This window comes from Dipodomys merriami, unplaced genomic scaffold, assembly GCF_024711535.1.
Source record: "Dipodomys merriami isolate MVZ:Mamm:240054 unplaced genomic scaffold, mDipMer1.0.p SCAF_1, whole genome shotgun sequence".
Lineage (NCBI taxonomy): Eukaryota > Metazoa > Chordata > Mammalia > Rodentia > Heteromyidae > Dipodomys > Dipodomys merriami.
The window spans coordinates 56,425,280-56,446,733 of NW_027202270.1; the positions used below are offsets into that span (position 1 = coordinate 56,425,280).

General features: G+C 36.6%; 1 protein-coding gene across 3 annotated transcripts in view; it reads left to right on the forward strand.

Moving 5' to 3' along the window:
* Positions 1 to 21,454, forward strand: part of Acvr1c (activin A receptor type 1C) — an 87,124-nt gene that overhangs the window by 41,996 nt on the left and 23,674 nt on the right. For 2 of the 3 annotated variants that reach the window (XM_070022883.1, XM_070022894.1), the window contains exon 2: positions 2,432 to 2,662. In XM_070022883.1, coding sequence (XP_069878984.1) covers positions 2,432 to 2,662 — 231 coding nt within the window. Of the gene's footprint in view, positions 1 to 2,431; positions 2,663 to 3,261; positions 3,479 to 21,454 lie in introns of those variants that run through there. The other variant, XM_070022900.1, reaches the window with a different exon arrangement.

A 21,454-nucleotide genomic window follows, 5' to 3' on the forward strand; every position in this document is an offset into this window, starting at 1 on the left:
ACCAGGGTGTGCTAGTCCTTTCATGTAAATATGGATGAAACTTTATTTCCTGGTTGATTAGGAATGTGCACATCCTTTGGTGGATGTGGGTGACAGATGTCTTGTGGATAACAGATGTCTTGGCTTTTATAGACTAATTGGCAAAAAGGGAGAGATGGGGAGCTAATTAAAGGAGTGGGAGGAGACACAAGAAAAGTATAGTCTTCCTTGTGGGGAAGGATCTAATAGACCTCCTTATTGTGGGTAATTGCCTCATTCTTCATCCTCATTTACAACTCTTTCTATATGACTCAAGTATATTGTAATGAGAAGAGTAAGATAAAGACTCAGAAGGCAGAATAACCAGATTTATGCTGTCATGGAATAGTCTCGTATAATTGACTCAATTAAACATCAAGTTTTGAAAACCAAGTAGGAAAGTGTAAGTCTAATCATTAATAGCAACTTACATTTTAATTGGCAGCACTAAGGTTCTATGTTGAGGGTGGCTGCTATAAATACACTTTAATTATATGCCAAATGTTACTTTCTAGTGGACTGGTGAGAAATGAAAAATGTGAGACTGAATATGTCATATGCTACTCACTCATGGTAGTCAAGGTAATATCAACTGGCCTGGAATAAATGGGCATATTTGGCAGATGTTTAGACCCATTATCATTAACAAATCCTCAATTTTGTCAGTGTTTTCCATCATGCAAGATGTAAATTCAGCTGTCATTTTTTTGTACTATCACCTAAGTCTGCATTATTTTTGTTGGTACCTTTGATTTAAAACTGAAGGAAATATTTGTAACTTGTTAAATATACATTCAAATGATTCCTTGATAAGAAATATTATGTCATCATCTTTTGAAGGATACAGTAGTGCTTAGAAGAAAGAGAATGAGAGTAGGTCGCTGGAAGCTTATTTAATATAGAATGTAGATAAGCTGAAAAGTGAGATCATTTGTTTTAGGTAAAAAGAATATGATATTGCTTTTTATCTGGCCATCTGTAGGTAATGCTTGTTCAAAAATAATTTTTTAAAAGTTACTAAGACAATACAGAACAAAATCTGAATTGTCAATTATTAATTATCTGCTAATTTTTTTGTTACAATATTAGAGAATTACACTTTATTTTCAGTTTTTAGGAACTAGTGTGGTGGGTAAATGCTTTTTGGAAAATTGGCAGCTTTAGTGAGATAAAAAAGATATTGCTGATGTAGTCTAGAGACTGTTACATTAAGCTGATTAGTTGATATTTTTGAGCCTCATTTCATATCTACAAAATGGAAATAGTGACAATTGAGTCCCACAATTACAATGGGATTTTTATATGTCATGATGAATACACATGAAATGAACACATATTTAATTATTGAGTTCATTATGGTATTTTATGAGTATAAAATTAGCTGTAATTTGAGTGATTAGCCAATCATTTATTAGTAATGGTTCCATGATGAAACTTTGGACGCTCAGATAATTATAGGGACATTTATAATTCGACATAGGTTTATGAATAATATGAAACATTATTTAGAATTGTACTATATAGTAATAACATATTTCTAAAATATGAATAAATTACAAGCTCTAGATTCTTCATACTGACAGGCGTTTCACATAGAAATACTGCACCATTTTGTGTGTGAAGTAGTGAGGATTATTGGGGGTGGGATGTGGTAGGCAGGAATGTTGAGATATGAGCCAGACAACTAATTAATTTAACAGAACCGAAACTTCACAAGTTTTACTTTTGTAGGTGCATTCAGTTCTGTTATTGATGTGGGTTGCTTTATGGAAAAGTTGTGTGAAGTGGAGAACATAACATCAAGGTCCTGATCTATGTTTGAGTGACTGTCATTCTGGGATAAATTCCTTAGTGAAAGGGGCAGTGTCATAGCTCATTAATATCTTCAACATTACCACACCAATAATAATTATGTTAAAATGTCTGAATCTTTAAATATTAAGAGTGCCAACTATTTTTAAAGCTATACATTTCTACAGATAGTGTTTAGCATGCTCCTCTAAGTCAAAAGGAAAATGGGTGAGTGAGCAGGGCACACTGATGTTGCTCAGTTGCACAGCTGCTGTTACCACAGTTGAATGTTCTGCAAATGATGCTAGACAGCATCTCTTGGTGGTTGAGATGATGCTGTTTCCTAGCATTTCCCAGGAGCTATTGATTTAGGAGTAAATTAATTGAGCTCATGAAGGATCTAGAGTACAATATAGAGGAAAACATTAAAAATCACAAAGATAGTAGCAATGTCAAATGATTGTTGAGTAGCCTCTTTAATGAAACTTTAATTGTTTGTTTAAACCCTTAAGATTTAAACCTTAAGGTTTCCCTTAAGGTTGAATTTATGTTTTCAACTATGTTGGAAACATTGAATGATACCTTTTCCATTCTAAAAAGCATTTTGCCTTATTCTTTCCAGGATTGAAGTGTGTGTGCCTTTTGTGTGACTCCTCAAACTTCACCTGCCAAACAGAAGGAGCATGTTGGGCCTCAGTCATGCTAACCAATGGGAAGGAGCAGGTGATCAAATCTTGTGTGTCGCTCCCAGAGTTAAATGCACAAGTCTTCTGTCATAGTTCCAACAATGTTACCAAAACTGAATGCTGCTTCACAGATTTTTGCAACAACATAACACTACACCTTCCAACAGGTAAAGAGTTTATCTTTATTCATTCCTAATGTAGTGTTATTCTTGCAAAACTATAAACATGGTAGAAATTAAACTGTATTACATTTCTTTAAATAAGAAAATCTGTTTTATAGTTTTTCTCTCCTTTTTCTTTTAAGGCTGGTAAAACTCTGTAGATTATCGCTGAGCTTGATTTTTCTTTCTTTTTACATTGCACTCAGTGTCAAAACATTGACAATAGCATGACAATTTGAGAGAAATTTGTCCACATGAATAGTATTTTTTGATGTGATTAATAAACCTAAAGTAAAATGTGTTTTGTGGATTTTTAAATTTGTTTTTATTATTTTTAAATAGTTGTACAAAGGAGTTTTCCATTTAATGAAGCAGTTTATGAATACAGTGTGCATCTTGATCAGTGTTACCCCTTTCAACATTACCCATCCTGCCTCTAACTACCCTTCTCATACTTTTCTTAATTTGGGGGGATATGTTCTCACACTTTTCTTAATTTTGTAGGATATGCATTGGATTCTTTTTTGGGGGGTCAGTCTTGGGGCTTAGACTCAAACCTGGGCACTGTCCCTGAGCCCTTTGCTCAAAGCTAGTGTTCTACCACTTTAAGCCATAGTGCCACTTCCAGTGTTCTGGTGGTTACTAGGAGATAAGAGTCTCAAGAAATGGACTCATTACCTTACGTATGTACCTGCAACCCCTCTGTACAATACCTTGACAATGAAATTAATTTTTTAAAAAAGAGTCTCGTGGACTTTCCTACATGGGATGACCTTGAACTACAGTTCTTGGATCTCAGCCCCTGAGAAGCTAGGATTACAGGTATGAACCACTGGTGCCTGACTACATTGGATTCTTGACTGTATTGTTTCTTGCTTCTCTTCATTTGTTTACCCCGCTCCACTTGACCCCTTTGTTCCTCTTGCAAGTATTCATTTCCTGGTGTTTACTGGTGGGATTTGATTTTGCTTTTCTAAGTAATTACTCTATTTAGATTAGCCTCGAATCTGCCATATTTGTCACCACTTGCATACTACCAAAGTATGTACTTACAGATTTATAGGCTAATTCTAGCTCACAAATGAGGGAACTCATTCAACTTTTGTCTCTGTGGGTCTGACTTATGATGTATGCAAAAAACAAATTTAAAGAACAAGAAAAAAGAAATAAATGAACAAAAATCAAATGTATAGTGATTTAAAAAAATATATCATCAGTACCCCTGGAATGAACTGAGAATATTGAGGTGATAGAAATGCAATGTTGGCCTCCTGTTCGTAAGTGTGCACCAAATGTACCCAATTTTCTTGATATGGTGTCTTGCATACTTACTTTCTAGGCCTCAAAACTCCAATCCTCCTGATTTCAGTCTCCTGCTTATATCAGCAAGGCATAATTTAACATCCTGATCTTTACAGGATATTTTTGGAAGATAATTTTTTTATTTTGCTTTCTTGTGGTGCTTGAGGCAAACCTAAGGACTTTCACCTGCTGAGCAAGCATTCTACTACTTAGCTACATCTCCATGACTTGGAACAGTGTCTATAAAATATTGGGTTAGTTATCTTATAAGTATAAAAGTTTTTAGATATTTTGATAACAATCCACTACTAGATATATTTGTTTTGATTATTTCTCCTTTACTCTGCATTGACATTTTGAAGCTATTTTCATAGAGAGTAAACATTTGATAGACTGATTTGTTATTATTGTTATTATTATTATTATTATCTGTTTCTAGTCCTTTACCCAAAGTTTATACATATTTTCTTTAAGAAGTTTTAACATTTCAGATTGTATATCTAGGTCTATGTTCAGTTTTAATAAAAGAACTCAGCAAATATCAGTGAGGTAAAGGTGAAACTTCACTTTGACATTTTTTATGGAAAATAAAGTGACTTTGTGTGTGTGAGAGGGTGGGGGAGAGAGAATGTATCTGGTCTCCTTAGTTATTTAGTTGTTTTGTATGACTTAGGTCACTATTGAACTGTTCTGATTATTACATCTTAATAGTAATTATTGAAGATAGGTTGTGTGACACTCCAACATTGTTTTAAAACTGATTTAGTCATTATTATATTTAGTCATTATTTATACTTTACTTTAAATTTTGTAAGTACTTTGAATGTTTCTACAAAACACATGTTGGGATTTTGATTAGATTAGTTGAATCTATAATTTGGAGAAAATGGGCATGTTAACAGTGTTGATCCATGAGCATATTATGCTTCACACTTATTTAGTCCTTCAGTTACTCTTTGTGCTGTTCTAGAGTTATTAGAGAGCAGGCTATATACGTATTTCATAGAAGCTTTCCTGCTTGTGGATGCTGCTTTATATAGTATATTAACTTCTAAATATTAACTTCTACTATATAAAATAAATCAATTTTGTATATTGACCTTACATCCTAAAACAGAATTTATATTGTCCTAACATATTTTTTTTTCTTTTGGTGTTTGTGTGTGCGTGTGTGCGTGTGTGTGTGTGTGTGTGTGTGTGTGTGTGTGTGTGTGTGTGTGTGTGTGTGTGTGTGCACACATGCCCCAATATGGGGTCTTGAAATCAGCTTTCTTGATCAGGGCTGGCATTGTACCATTGTACTACTTAAGCCTCACTGCCTGCCTGGCATTTTGCTGGTTAATTGGAGATGATGGCATCTCCTAGACCTTTCTGCTTGTGCTGGCTTTGAACTGAAATTCTTCAGGTCTCAGCCTTCTGTGTAACTAAGATTACAGTTGGCCTAGTTCTAGCAATTAAAAAATACTTATTTGTGTGTTTGCTTTACCATTCAACAGGGCTACAATTTAACATGTCAATTCACATATCCACTGTAGTCATCTGTCACTCTTTCCCATCTCATCTACTTCTTCCTTCCTCAGTCATATTAATTTTCCCACTACCTTTTTCATTCTAGTACTTTCTTTAAAAAGGTTTCTTTGAAATTTTTGTTTTTTTAATTTTATTTTATTTGTGAACATACTGTACAGAGGGGTTACAATTACATGGGCAAGATAATGCATACATTTCTTACCAAGCATTGCAGCCTCCTCCTTTGTTTACCCTTCACCTCCCTTCCCAGCCTCCCCCCTTCCCCCCCTACCCAATCCTTCTCCCCCTGCTCCCCCCCCGACATTGTAAAGCTCCTTTTTGACATGACAATTTGTACTTCTCATTGTTGCAACAGGTCCACCTGAATCCTTAAATGACTTGTTATACTCTCCTCCATAAGTTATACTGACATCAAATATATTGAAAGCAGGGGTTATACTGTGGGGGAGGGACATACAAAGCAACAAAGAAATAATCTTATAAATGCATTAGAAACACATGCATGAAAGAAAAAAAACATTAAAATACCTATCTAAGGATTCATTTTCCTAACATCACATTATCTGACTTTTCTGCTTGACTCATACATATACTAGATATTCAAATAAGGGAAACCATAGGATCTGTGTTTCTTTGGGCCTGGCTTACTTCACTTAATATAATTTTTTCCAAGTTTTTCCATTTCCTAACAAATGGGGCAATGTCATTCTTTCTGATGGAGGCATAGAATTCCATTGTGTATATATACCACATTTTCTTGATCCATTCATCTACTGAAGGGCATCTGGGTTGGTTCCATATCTTAGCTATGGTAAATAATGCTGCAATAAACATAGTTGTGCTGGTAGCTTTAGTGTGGTCTTGTTTGTAAACATTTGGGTAAATGCCCAAAAGTGGGATTGTCTTTTGAGGAACCTCCATGCTTCTTTCCAAAGTGGTTGAACAAGTTTACATTCCCACCAACAATGAAGTAAGGTTCCCTTCTGTCCACATCCCCTCCAGCATCTGTTGTTGTTAGAGTTCTTGATTTTTGCCATTCTAACTGGAGTGAGGTGGTATCTCAATGTTGCTTTGGTTTGCATTTCTTTTATGGCTAGGGATGTTGAGCATTTCTTCATGTGTCTATCGGCCATCCTTCTTTCTCCTTCAGAGAAGTTTCTCTTTAAGTCTTTAGCCCACTTATTTATTGGGCAGTTGTTTCTTTGAGGATTTGTTGTTGGGGGATTTAATTTTTTGAGTTCCAAATATATTTTAGATATGAGACCCTTGTCCTTCGTATGGCTAATAAAGAACTTCTCCCAATCTGTGGGCTTTCTATTGATATTGCTAGCTATGTCCTTTGCCATGCAGAAGCTCTGCAACATTATGCAATCCCATTTGTGCAACCTTTCTTTGATTTGTTGTATTTCCGGGTCTCTATTCAGAAAATTTCGGCCTGAGCCATGGAGACCTAGGGTTTCTCCTGTTCCATCCTGTAATGTTTTCAGAGTGTCTGCTTTGACTTCCAGGTCTTTGATCCATTTGGAGTTGATTCTCGTGCAGGGTGATATATAAGGATCTAGCTTTAGTTTTCTACAAGTAGTTAGCCAATTTTGCCAGTACCATTTACTGAAGAGGCTGTCTTTCTTCCATTCTATTGTTTTAGCTCCCTTATTGAAGATTAGATGGCTATAGGTCTGTAGGTTCATTTCTGGGTTTTCAATTCTATTCCATTGGTCCTGAGGTCTGTTCTTATGCCAATACCAAGCTGTTTTGATTACTATGGCTTTATAGTAGAGTTTGAAATTTGGTATTGATATTCCTCCAGCAGTGTTCTTTCCGTTGAGGAGCGTTTTTGCTATTAGGGGTCTTTTGTTGTTCCATATGAATTTTTGGATTGCCTCTTCTATTTCCTTGAAGAATGAGGTTGGAATTTTGATAGGTATTGCGTTGAATTTGTAGATAGCCTTGGGAAGTATTGCCATTTTCACGATGTTAATCTTTCCAATCCAGGAGCATAGGAGGTTTTGCCATTTTTTAAGTTCTGTGTTGATTTCCTTTTTTAAGATTTTAAACTTTTCATCATAGAGGTCCTTCACTTCTTTGGTTAAGTTAATTCCTAGGTATTTTATTTTTTGTGGGACTATTACAAATGGAGTTGCTTTCCTAATTTCAGCCACACTTTTCTCATTGTTGGCATACAGAAAAGCCATTGATTTTTGGGGGTTAATTTTATACCCTGCTACTTTGCCAAAGTTTTGAATCAGCTTGAGTAATTTGGGAGTGGAGTCCATGGGATTCTTTAAATACAAGATCATGTCATCTGCAAAGAGGGAGAGTTTTATTTCTTCTTTTCCTATTTGGATCTCCTTTATGTCTGCATCTTGTCTTATTGCTGTAGCTAGACATTCTAATACTAGATTGAAGAGAAGTGGAGAGAGTGGACATCCTTGTCTTGTTCCTGAGTTCAGAGAAAATGGCTTTAGTTTTTCAACATTAAGTATAATGCTGGCTGTAGGTTTGTCATATACAGCCTTTATTGTATTGAGGAATGTTCCATGGATTCCTAATTTTTCCAAAACCTTCATCATAAAGGGGTGTTGGATCTTGTGGAATGCTTTTTCTGCATCTATTGAGATAACCATGTGGTTCTTATTCTTGCTCCTGTTCATGTGATGAATAATATTAATTGATTTGCATATATTGAACCAGCTTTGCATTCCTGAAATGAATCCTGTTTGATCGTGGTGTATGATTTTTTGGATGAATTGTTGAAGTCGATTGGCCAAAATTTTGTTGAGAAGTTTTGCATCAATGTTCATCAAAGAAATGGGTCTATAGTTTTCTTTGATGAGTCCCTGCCTGGTTTTGGGATGAGGGTTATGATGGCTTCATAGAATGTGTTTGGTAGTGAACTTTCTCTTTCAATTTCATTGAAGAGTTGGAGAAGTATTGGTGTAAGCTCTGCTTTGAAGGCCTTGTAAAATTCCGCTGTAAAACCATCTGGTCCTGGCCTTTTCTTAGCTGGGAGGTCTCTTATTGCTGTTTCTATTTCAATGCTTGATATGGGCCTGTTAAGATGGTTTAACTCATCTTGATTTAGTTTTGGCATGTCAATATTTGCTAGGAAAAGGTCCATTTCTGTCAAGTTGTCAAACTTATTAGCATAAAGTTTTGAGAAGTATTCCTTTATAATGTTCTGAATCTTGGTTGTTTCTGTGGTGATATTTCCATTCTCATCTCTGAGTTTATTAATATGGGTGTGTTCTCTTCTTTTTCTTATAAGATTTGCTAAGGGTCTGTCAATTTTGTTGAGCTTTTCGAACAACCAACTCTTTGTTTTGTTGATTCTTTCTATAGTTTTTTTGGATTCTAATTCATTTAATTCTGATTTAATTTTAATTATTTCTTTCTGTCTACTGGATTGGGGTTTATCTTGCTGCTCTTTTTCAAGGAGGTTTAGCTGTGTCATTAAATTGTCAGTTTCAGATCTCTCCAATTTGTTGATGTAGGAGCTCAGAGCTATAAACTTGCCTCTGATTACTGCCTTTGCTGTGTCCCAGAGGAGCTGGTAATTTGTGTGTTCATTTTTGTTGAATAGCATGAACATTCGAATTTCCTTTCTAATCTCTTCCATGACCCACTCATGATTCAGTATTGTGTTGTGCAGCCTGCATGTGATACCGGACTTTCTTTGGTGGCTTTTGGTGTTGAGTTCTAATTTTATTCCCTTGTGGTTAGAGAGGATACAAGGTTTAACTTCAATGTTTCTGAACTTAGACAAGTTTGCTTTGTGGCCTAAAATGTGGTCTATTTTAGAAAATATTCCATGTGCTGCTGAGAAAAACGTGTATTCTGTTGCTGCTGGGTGAAATGTTCTGTAGATGTTGCAGCTGTTTAGATCTGTGGTCTTTCTGTTAAGTTTTTGCCGAGTTGATCTATCTAGTGGGGTGAGTGGGGTGTTAAAATTCCCAACAATTAATGTCTTTTGATCTATATGGGATTTGAGGGAAAGTAGTGTTTCTTTGATAAATTTGGGTGCTCCATTGTTTGGCGAATAGATATTTAGAATTGTAATATCCTACTGAAGGAGAGATCCTTTAATTAGTATGTAGAGACCTTCTTTATCTCTTCTCACAAATTTTAATTTGAAGTCTATTTTATCTGATATTAGGATTGCAACTCCCGCCTGTTTATGAGAGCCGTTTGCTTGGTAGATTTTGTTCCAGCCTTTAACATTGAAAATGTCTTTGTTTTTACGGGCAAGATGTGACTCCTGCAGGCAGCAGATAGAAGGGTCTTGTTTTTTAATCCAACTAGACAGTCTATGTCACTTAATTGGAGAGTTCAGTCCGTTAATGTTAAGAGATAGGACTGAGAGGTATTTGGGAGTTCCTGCCATGTTATCCACCTTCTTGGGGGCTGCGAAGACTGGGTTCTTCCTATGGTTCTTGGCTTCTCAGTTTGGGTGCGGTTTCCTGGCCTTTATTGTGGTCTTGTTGGTTTTCTATGTGTAGGACTTCTTTAAGAATCTTTTGTAGGGCTGGTTTGGTGGAGATGTATTGTTTCAATTTTTCTTTGCTATGGAAGGTTTTTATTTGGCCTTCAGTTATGAAGGAGAGTTTAGCTGGGTACAGTATTCTTGGTTGATAGTTGTTTGTTTTTAGGGCATGGCATACATCATTCCAGGCTCTTCTTGCTTTGATTGTCTCTGCTGAGAAATCTGAGGTGATTCTAATTGGTTTCCCTTTGTAGGTGATTAACCTTTTCTCCTTGACAGCTTTAAGGATCTTTTCCTTGGTCTGAGTTGATCCTGTGTGGATTATAATGTGACAGTGGGATGTCCTATTCTGGTCTGGTCTATTTGGGGTTCTAAAAGCTTCTTGTATCTGAATAGGCCTATCTTTTTGTATGTTTGGGAAGTTCTCTGCTAGGATCCTGTTAAACAAATTTCCTAGACCATTAACTTCTGTTTCTTGGTGCTCCTCTACACTCATTATCCTTAGATTAGGCTTTCTGATGATGTGTTCCAAGTTTTGGATAGATCTATCATATTTCTTGGACTTGTCTTGGATGGTTGTATGTTCTTTCTCTGTAATATCTAGGCTGTCTTCAATCCCTGAGATTCGATCTTCTGCATGGTCTAACCTGCTGTCAAGACTCTCTACTTTGTTTTTTATCTCATTTACTTCTAGTTGGTCAGCTTTGATGGCTTCAAATTCTTTGTTGAAGTTCTGTTGTAGGTCTTGTATGAATTTCTTTATTTCCTTAATTTGATGTTCAGTGTTTATGTTTATTCTTAAATCACTTAGTTGATTGGTTATGGTTTCTTTGGACTCCCATTCCTTCTGTTGGGTTCCATTCAGCATTCCCTTTGTGATCTCCCTGACTTCTTTCAGCTCTTTGTTAATGGATTCCATGAATGCCTTTAGTGATCTTTGTGTATTCTCATCCTGATCTCTCAATTCCTGTATTACTCTTTGATTAGCTTCCTCCCATTCGCGGGATTCCTGCAGTTCTCTTTGAGTGTTCTCAGCCTGCTCACGCAAGTCCTGTATCAGTTTTTGAGTAGCTTCCTCAGGCTTATGATATTCCTGTACATGCTTTCGGGTTGCCTCCTCTCTCTCCCTATCACGCTGATACAGAGTCCTTTGTATGTTTTCAAACTTTTCATTTATCATGTTTGCCAGCAGTGTTTGTAGAGCTATTTGGGAACTCTCCTCTGGATTATTCATTATCTGTTCTGTCCCCTGATTATCAAGATTGGGAATTGAATTACCTGGATTTGCCATTTTTCTTGGGTTTTTCCGGCTTACTCTGCCCATTTCAGATGAAAATAGCACCAGTTTTGTGCTAGAACACTATCTTAAGGCTACCATCAACCAAAGTATGAATTTGTACAGTCAATAGTCTACAGATACAATCTAGTTCAACAGATACATCTATTCAACATCAAACAACTATATGTTAATGGACTTCGAACCGCACAGAAGAATTTGGAAAACCAGAAATTATTAGGGTTAGGGAGAGATGTGAGTAAAAAATAGGAATAGATTGGTGTGGGGAGGCACAGGGAGAGTTAACTATGTCCTAATCTCAAAGCAGGAAATAGGTTGGGTAGGATGCAAGTAGAGAGAGAGAGAGGAAAAAGAAGAAAGGGAGAGGGAAATGAAAAGAGACCAGAAAAAATAGACAAGTAAAAATTATAAAGAAGAACAAAGGAGAGGAAAGGTGAAAAGGATAGGAAAGGGAGAATAAAAAGATCAGAAGTTCAGTAGAGCTAAACCAAAAACAAAAAGATAATTAAAAAGAAGAAAAAAAAAGAAAAAGAAGACAAGAAAAGAAAGAAAAACGCACCTTCACGTACCCCTAAAATAAAAATTATAAGAGGGGAAAAAAAGTTACTGGAAAACTATCTTTTTTCAAAAAAGGCAAAAATTAAAGATTAATAAAAGTTTTAGAAAAGAAAAAAAATTTTTTTTCTTATATATAAGGAACCAAAAAAAAAAAAAAAAAGAAAAAGAAGAAGAGGAAAGAAAAAAAAAAGTTCTATATTTTTTTGGGAGGGGTGGGAAAAATCCTGTATCTCCCTTGTGTCTGTAACCAGCCTCTTGGAGTATCTGTTCTGCTTGAGGTCCTGTGGCTTGATTGTCAGATTGTTCGAACAGGCAGAAAAATTCTCTGCTTTACCCAAGATTTTGAGATCCCCTTCCCAGGTTAGTTTAATGGGAGGGTGATCTGGTTTGAGAATCACAAAAGAGGGGAATGCAGTGATGAGGCTAGGTTCTGGGTAGAGTTGAGGCCTTTCAACAAACAGTAGCTTTTCCCTGGGGCTATTCTGTGAAAACCTCACAGAGCCCAGCCTGGAGCCATTCTCAGGGTTTCTGTTTTTCAATTGATTGTGGAGGCTGCTAGAGGGAGGTGCAGCCTCTGGCTCTGGTTACCCAGTTCGGAAAGCCACTCCTATGGCTGGCGCCCAAGCTGGGTGACTTTTCCCTGGATGGAGCTGAGTCTGGCAGGTCACTTCGCCGTTAAGTTCTTGTGATCTGCTAAAATGACTCATTTTATTCCAAGGCCTGAGCTGGAGCTCGCAGCTCCGCCGAGCTTTGTTGGTATCCAAGATGGAGATCAGAGGTGCTGGGGGGGAGAGGGGTGGCCTTCCCTCCTCTGCTCCCTGAGAAGGAGTGAGGACGTCGGGCTTCTACTCATGCTGAGTCTTGGATCCTGGGTCGTCTCTGGTCTGCAAACTGCAGGATGAAGATGTCCACTCCTTGTTGGTTCTTGCTGGTGTTGAGTAGAATCCGCTTGCCCGCCGAGTCTGGCTCCTTCGTCCCGGACTCTGTGGCTCAGTTATGGTGCCCTGCAGTCGCCACCGCCACCGCTGCCGCTGCTGCGGCAGCTGCTGGCAAGCGCTCAGATGTGTCTCTTTGTCTTGATTTCCCCTCTCTTGCCTAACCCTCTGTCCTGTGATGGCACACTTGGTGTGGTTCTCTGGCTTAGGGCTGTTCACTGGAACTCTAAAACTGCTTTCTATGCGAGAGCTTGTTCAGATTCCAGCTTCTCCTCCACCATCTTCCCGGAACTCCTCTTTGCAATTCTTGACATACACAATTATCTGTGAATACAAGCATTCTTTTAAATTATTGTAATATAATATAAACTATTATATATAAACTATTGTAATATATAAGTATATATATATATATATATATATATATATATTTGATTTCCATTCCTTGAATTTTTTCATCGCTCAGGACCTCCACTGTGATGTCTAGTAGATCCCTACTTGTCTTTATCATGGTTCTAAGAGATATGCATTCAATCTGTTACCATTACTTAGGATAGTCACTAGCATTTGTAAGTTCTTGTTATTAACTGCAGGGATTTCCTTTTGGTTTTAATTTGGTGAAAGACATTTAAAAATCTTGATTAAACATTACATTTTTGAGAATTTTTATGACTTTTTTGAGGTTATTTTTATGAGTTGAGTGTGTGTGTGTGTGTGTGTGTGTGTGTGTGTGTGTGTGTGTGTGTGTGTGTGTGTGTGTGTGTGTGATTGTGGGGCTTAAACTCAGGGCCTGGTCTCTGTCCCTGAGCTTTTTTGCTGAAGTCTACCTCACTACCACTTTGAGCCACACTGCCACTTCCAGTTTACTGGTGGTTAATTGGAGGTAAAATTCTCACAGCCTTTCCTACACTGCTGGCTTTGAACCATGACTCTCATATCTCAGCCTCCTGAGTAGCTAGGCTTACAGGTATGAGCCACCAGATCCCAGATTATTTTTTTAAATATGTTGAGATAATAAATCAATTGAATTTTAAATATTCCTTATAATAGGGAAGGTATGTTTTCTAGCCCCTGATTAGTATGTCCATAAGAATTGCTGTACAACAATTCATTCAATTCAAATTTTTTCAACTGAGAAATTGTTCCTTTTAGTGACATTACATAGGAAAGGAATGTGCGTATATGGTACCTGTGTGGTGGTGTTCTCTTTAGGAGGCAGAGCTAGGTGCTTATTAGCTTTCTGTGGAGCGGTAGCTGTTGGGGCAAAGGCTGGGAACCTCCAGGCTGGGCACTCACACAACCAGTGCCAGCAACATCACCAGGAGTCATCAGTGAATATGATTGGTGTTCCCTGTTCTGTAGATGGGATCTGTCAATTTCAAATCTCATTGTGCATGTGTGAAAGATAGAAAAGCACTCTTGACAAGTAGACAGTGTAGTTTTTTAAAATATATATATTATTGTAAAGATACAGTACAGAGGAGTTACAGTTACATGAGCAAGGTAATGAGTCCATTTCCTATTGAGCATTGTTACCCCCTCCTTTGTTTTTCCCCTATCATCCCTTTCCTCCCCACCTCCCCAACATCCCCCCCACCCCCACGCCCTCGCACTGAAGTTGTAAAGTACATAGTGTCTTATACATCTCATTGTGACAATGGGTCAACCTGTATTCTTATTTCAGCATTTTGTTATTTCCCTTCCCCTCCCCAAGTTAGAAAAATGCAGGACACCGAAATCAAATACAGTGACAACAGTGTGGCTTTTGTGCAGTGCTTGATGGTCCACATTGCTCATGGGCTCAACCATGGAAGAAAAGGTCAGGAGTTGACAAAACAAGCTGAGTAAAACCAGAGAATTTTCTTTATGCTTCTAGGTTAAGACGAAGTGAATTTTTGCCTTCTTGACTCTTTCATCTGTTACCTCAGATGGCCAGGCCATTTCTGGATTGCCAGTGTGATGGAAATGAAGTCACTTGGACTTGGCATGCTTCAGCTGGCCTCCTTCTACTTGTAACGATCGGGCACTTGTTTTCATTTCTTTGTGACACAATTTCTTCCTTTCTTCCTTTCCATTCCTTCCTTTCCTTCCTTCCCTTCCTTACCTTTCCCTTCTCTTCCCCTTCCTTCCTTCCTCCCTTCCTTCCTTCCTTCCTTCCTTCCCTCCCTCCCTTTTTCCCTCCCTCCCTCCCTCCCTCCTTCCTTCCTTCCTTCCTTCCTTCCTTTCTTTCTTTCTTTCTTTCTTTCTTTCTTTCTTTCTTTCTTTCTTTCTTTCTTTCTTTCTTTCTCTCTTTTTCTTTCTTTCTTCCTTCCTTCTTTCTTCCTTTTTCCTTTCTTTCCTTCCTTCTTTCCTTCCTTCCTTCCTTCCTTTCTCTCTCTCTCTCTCTCTCTCTCTCTCTCTCTCTCTCTCTCTCTCTCTCTCTCTCTCTCTCTCTCTCTCTCTCTCTCTTTCTCCCTCTTCCTCACTTTTCTTTTGTCAGTTGTGGAGCTTGAACTCAGGGTCTTGGTGTTGTCCCTATGTTCTTTTTTGCTCAATGGCAGCATTGTACCACTTTGAACCAGAGTGCCACTTTCCTTTTGTTGTTGTTGTTGTTGTTGTTTGGAGGTTAATTGGAGATGAGTCTCAAAGGCTTTCCTTCAAAGCTAGTATTTTCAGATTTCAACCTCTTGAGTAGCTAGGATTATAATCATAATTTCTACCTTGAATATAACTCATGCCTCCCTGCTCAGTGCCCTCACTGTTGCTGACCCAGTAACTCAGCAGCTGGGGAAGTGCTGGCACTTATTCTTGGCCTCCTAAAAATCTTTGTGAGTGTTTGGTACTACTTGGTACAGGATTCTTTGTGACACACAGAAATAAGTTCATCTTACATAGCTTCTACTTATTCTCTATACTTCAATTCTGCAAACCATGAGCACTTTGGAAATGTGTGAGATATTTTTATCTTTGCTATTTTATTAAACAAGAATACTGATTAGACCCCACTAGTAAAGTTGTTTACAGTTGAAAAACACTAATATTTCAAATGTAGAATTTTCCCCCCAAAACTAGGAAATTCATTATTTTAACTTTCTACTAAAGTAATAAATTCTTTTTTATTACAAAATTATTATTAATTTATTAGTTTACTTCACTATTCAAATTTTTTTTTTGCTAGTCCTAGGGCTTGAACTCAGCACCTGGGCACTGTCCCTGAGCTTCTTTTGCTCAAGGCTAGAACTCTACCACTTGAGCCACAGTGCCACTTCCAGCTTTTTCTGTGTATGTGGTACTGAAGAATGGAACCCAGGACCTCTTGCATGCTAGGTGAGCACTCTACCACTAAGCCACATTCCCAGCCCTTTATTTCACTATTAAACCAGTAAAAGTGTATCAGAATATCTAGTTACTGTTTTAGTTTCACATTTTTCTTTTTCTTTTTGTGGTTCTGGGGTTGCCTGGACTCTGTGCTTGCTAGGCAGGTGCTCTAGCATTTGACTCATGGTTTTTGAACAGGGTCCCAAATTTCAATGAGGACTAGCTGGAGATATTCTTATTTGCATCTTCTTTATAGCTGGGATGGAAGTTACATAACACTGCACCCAAGTTTGTTTTGGTTGAAATGGGGTTTTGCAGAGATGGAGTTTTGCAAACTTTTGGTTTGGCCTGTCTTTGAACTACAAGTAACCATGTTTTCCATTTAAATGGCTTTTTAAAATGTTCTTGCCTATTCATTCTTAAATATTAAGATTTATTAGATTGAGGCAAATTAATTCAGATCATTGTAATCACAGTTTAATCTATATTTAGATTATATTGAATCCATCAATTTGACTTTAAAAATACCTTATTTTTTCACACTGTACATGACATTAATTTTTAGGAGTTACTTTGGTAGAATAATTGTATACTTTGAGAAATATAATATTAAAAAACTTGCCCTTCTCTCAATGCTTATTAATTTAGATATCTTCAGTATCTTTTGAGAAGTGACCTGCCAAATCCAACTGATTATCATAAATAGGCAGTTTTAAATATTAAAGCAATGACAATGTCCAAATGCAGCAAATGTGGATGCTATTATTCTTTACTTTGTCTTTGGAGACTTTGTTATATTTCTTGCAGTCATAACCTCGTCAGGACTATTCACTTACAACTTTCTCTGAGATGAGAAGAGCAGTTATTTTGCTTAGAAAAAAATCATTTTTAAAATGAAATTACATACCCTTAACACTTGGAGAATATTTCCATCTCCAAAAGAAAGTACTTACTTGCAGAAGTTAGTGTGCACAAAGGGGCAAGTCAAGTAAACAAATAAATAACAGATGAAAAACTTCTATACTCAGTGGGAGAAAATTAGAATATTTGTCTGTCCAGTGAGTTCTGTCTGTGAGTCCTGTACTGATTTGGTATACGTTGGGCCATCTGTTTCTATCTTGTATGTATCTCACACTTTTCTTTTATTTATATTTATTTTCTAATCTCTAAATTCTTTTATTTATTTTTCTAATCTCTAAATCTGATACTTTTAATATCTATAGTTTCTGTGTGTTAAATTATGCCATTTTGATTCTGCATAGTCATATTTTTGCTGGCTACTGTCTGTCTCCATTTTGTGAATTTTGATTATGAGATCATGTTTTCCTGACTTTTATCGAGAAGAAACTCTGAAAGCCTACATTTGAAATTTGTTCCTCCAGAGAGGATTTGTACTAGATCTTTCCCCCCAGGTATCTGAGTACTTTGATTATTTCTTTTTGAACAAGACTTATTTCTAACCCAAAGCCTGCCTAGAAGATCCATCACAGTGGTAAGAAGATCTTAAAGAGAATTAGACCTTGAGTTGTTCCAGGGAGCATTTTTAGTTTTTCCTGAATTTGGTCACCAAGAACTAGCTAATGGCTCCAGGATAAATGGCATTTCCATTGTTCAAGACCCTGTATAGATTGTCACAATATTTTTGGCTGCTAAGCGATTCATTTATTTTTCTACCAGTTAAATTATAAAATAGATTTTTTCTTTTATATTTTATTTAGCATTTTCTTGTGTACTGTACCAAGGAGGGTTTCTGTGGACATGTAAAGTGAAAGTTGGCACAAGTGGAAATTTTAGTGTGATTTATTTTTGAAATGATACTGGCATAATTATCTATCCATCTGGAGAAAAACAGGGTTGGACCACAGTGTCATACCATATACGAAAATAAATTACAGCCTGATTAAATATCTAATTGTGACATATAAAACAATTTAAATGTCAAAGGAAAATTTAGAAGAAAGGATTTTTATGACTCTATAGTATGGAGGCTGTTCTTAAATAAGACAGGAAACTCAGCTGCTATAAAGGGATATGGCAGATATAATTGTCTACATGGAAACTAAAATAAAAATGAATGATAAAAGGGAACATAAATAAATCTAAAAGATTAAATATTGTATGAAAATCTTTAGAACATATATGACTTGAAAAGTAACTATTAGAAGATGAAGTGTGTGTGTGTGTGTGTGTGTGTGTGTGTGTGTGTGTGTGTGTGTGTGTGTGTATCTATCTGTGATGAGAGGGATGGGGAAGGAACCCAAGAGGACACTAAGTGAAAAAATGAGCAAAAGGCCCAAATACAAATTGTATTGAAGAGGAAATCAGTGTGATCAAATATTAAAATGATGTCTAACCTCACTAATAGCTGGAAAGATGGAACTTAAAATTACCACACACCATTTTTTATCCCATCCATTAGACTGGTAAAGTTAAAAAAAATGATGAATCAGTCAGGATGTTTTTAACTAAGAGTATCAGGAAATTAGATAATAATGTCTTAAATAACAAACTAATTTATTGACTAATATGACAAGAACTTTGAAAGCAGTCTGGTTCTATGGTTCATTAATACAGATTCTCAACAATGTTAGCAGACTGCTTTCAGATGTCTTGTTAGTAAGTCTGTGAACACTTTTTATTTCTTAATAACTTTCTGATAATTTTCACCTGATATTTTTTGACTCATGTGGCTCTGCCTTAATGTATGATTAGTTAGATTTTATTTTTAAGAAGCTCAAGTTTCAAGGGAGACAAAAGTCAAAAAACATGGTTTGCTCAGAATAGATAGTATAACAGAATCCCCTTTGTTCAGCTATACTATCAAAGACATCATTCCTTATTGCAAATCTAAACCATATATATATATCTTGTAACCCTAGGGAGAATATTTGTATTTACTAATCAAATGAGAAAAAAGAAAACAATAACAGAAAAAATGGATTATTTTCTTTTAAAGACACATAAACATAGCCTAACAATCATGTAGACTTTAGAACTGAGTTTCTATTGGCTGAAGACTTTCCCAATGGAAACTTTCTTTAAGTAAGCACAATTGTTTATGCTTGTAATCCCAGTTACTTGGGAGGTGGAGGTATTTTTGCCAGCTCAGGAAAAAAGTTGGTGAGACCTTCACCTCAACCAATAAAATGCTGAGTGCTGTTTCATCTCAGCAGGAAGAGAAAAAAAAAAGAATGATTGTTGTCTAGGTCCCTAGGTTATGAGTTAAAGATGATTCAGTAGAAGCACAAAGGAAAGAGGAAATGGCTCACGCAGTAGAGAACCTGCCTGGGAAGCAAAACATTTTCTCTTCTCTTCTTTTCTTTTCTTTTTCTTCTGGTGCCAGCACTGAGGCTTGAACTGAGGGCCTCAAGCTCTCACTTGGCTTTTTTGCTAAAGTCTAATGCGCTACAATTGGAGCCATGGCTCCACTTCTGGCTTTTTGCTGGTCAATTGGAGGTAAGAGTCTCATGGACTTTCCTGTCCGGGCTGGCTTTAAACCATGATCCTTGTATGTCAGCCTCCTGAGTAGCTAGAATTGCAGGAGTAAACCGCCAATGCCCATATGCAAAACTCTTTGAAGTAGAGATTGGTATCTCTGAAGTCTCAAGGGTTGGCAGAGGCTGAATAGTGACAAAATCTTCCTGTGGGACATGGGCTTTTTCCCATTCCCTTTCATTCAATATGTACAAAGCTTAGGTCCACTTTCCTAGAGGTCGTTTAGTGAATCAGTAGCTTAGTGAATTTTCTGTTTTACCATAGTTGAATTAGTGTATTTTAAATAACATTTTTACCACTCTTTTCTTCCTTAAAAACATATACTTTTTCCTAGAGAAAGGGAATGCATTATGTTGCCTGGCTTGTCACTGGCTTGCATTTCAGTTGATAACAAGTTTCTTTCAGGTGACTCAAGGTGATATTGGAGACATACCAAGAGGAATAACTGCCATATCAAACAAATGACATTAACAGCCCTCTACTGTCCACTAATATTCATCCAGCAGGTCAGAAAGCCTGATTTAGGAAAGCTGATTATTATGGGCTAATTTTGATAAGAATTGCAATTTAATTCATACTTAAACTAATTACATCCCTTCACATGGAAATAGACTATTTAATAGAAACCTTCAAGTCCCAGGCATCTCTGTTCCTGTTTGCTGCCAAAACATACAGTGACTGAAAATGTAGAAATAATTCCTGATTTTTTTTCCCTTTCAGCTCTCTCAACACACTATTATCTTTTTTGGTAATTTAAATAATTATTTCGATAAAGAAATACAGACACAACATTAAAATGTGGGTGCTTTGTTAACATTTAATGCAATTCATTTTTGCCTTGTTCTGTTCTCAATTGTATAAAGAGAAAAAGATTAATTATTTATATCAGTTATGTTAGGTGTACAATGCATACTGATTAGGTGCCATGTATATGTCTGAATTATATTTTCATTTACACCAAATGAAAGGTTTGCATTTGAACAAAGATGAACTGCCTAAACAATTAAACTCATCAAGAATCAACTATTTTAAAACATGTCATAAATTAAAAAACTGCAGACCCAGAAAGTGGTATTCTTTCCAGTGCAAGTCTTGTGATCTTCATACCTTTAAAATATCCATAGTCATATTTTCTTTTTTACTTTCTTATGGCTTCTATTTGAGACACAACTTCATTGTTGCAGTCAGAGTAAGATGTCATGTGCATATTGAGAACTCCTCACTAGACCCTTGTGGAATTATACTGCCACCACATGAACAAATCCATTTATAGCTCACTCTCTGAGGATTCCATGCACACCTGACAGGTGTGCCAAACAGCCTGTTTTTTTTTCCTTCATAAAGTGAAGGGTGCTATAATTTTTATTTTTTTGGAGAAAATGTTCTGAAATCTAAGCAAACAAAGAAGTCAAACTTGTGTTCTAAAAAATTTAAGATAGGAAGCATTTCCTGTCCCCCCAAAACAAGAATATTGATTTAAGTTATAAACATGTTATTCAAAAGGACATAATGGGAACTTCAAAGTAAAATTCATAACCAATTGAAAATTGAGGATTCTAGATTATGTAAGGCTCTGCTTTCTCAGTCATGTAAATACCATTATATATTTACTAAAAATATGTTTTGAACAGTTACCGTTGACAGGACACTGAGCTAGATGAAAATATGGTTATTACACATCCACCTTTTCCAAGAGAACAAGCTGCTTTGTGGAATATATTAGCTATGGGAGAAGTTATGGTAACATCAACTTGAGGACAGAGAAGTGTGACTTTTCCCTTGTCATCAATATTTTAAGTATTATCACTGAAAAAGGAAGCTCTCTGCAATGCCCTGGGGAAAGAGAAATATAAGACATGCCTGCAAAGTCCAAAGGACTTTCGGCAGAATTAAAGCAGAAGAGT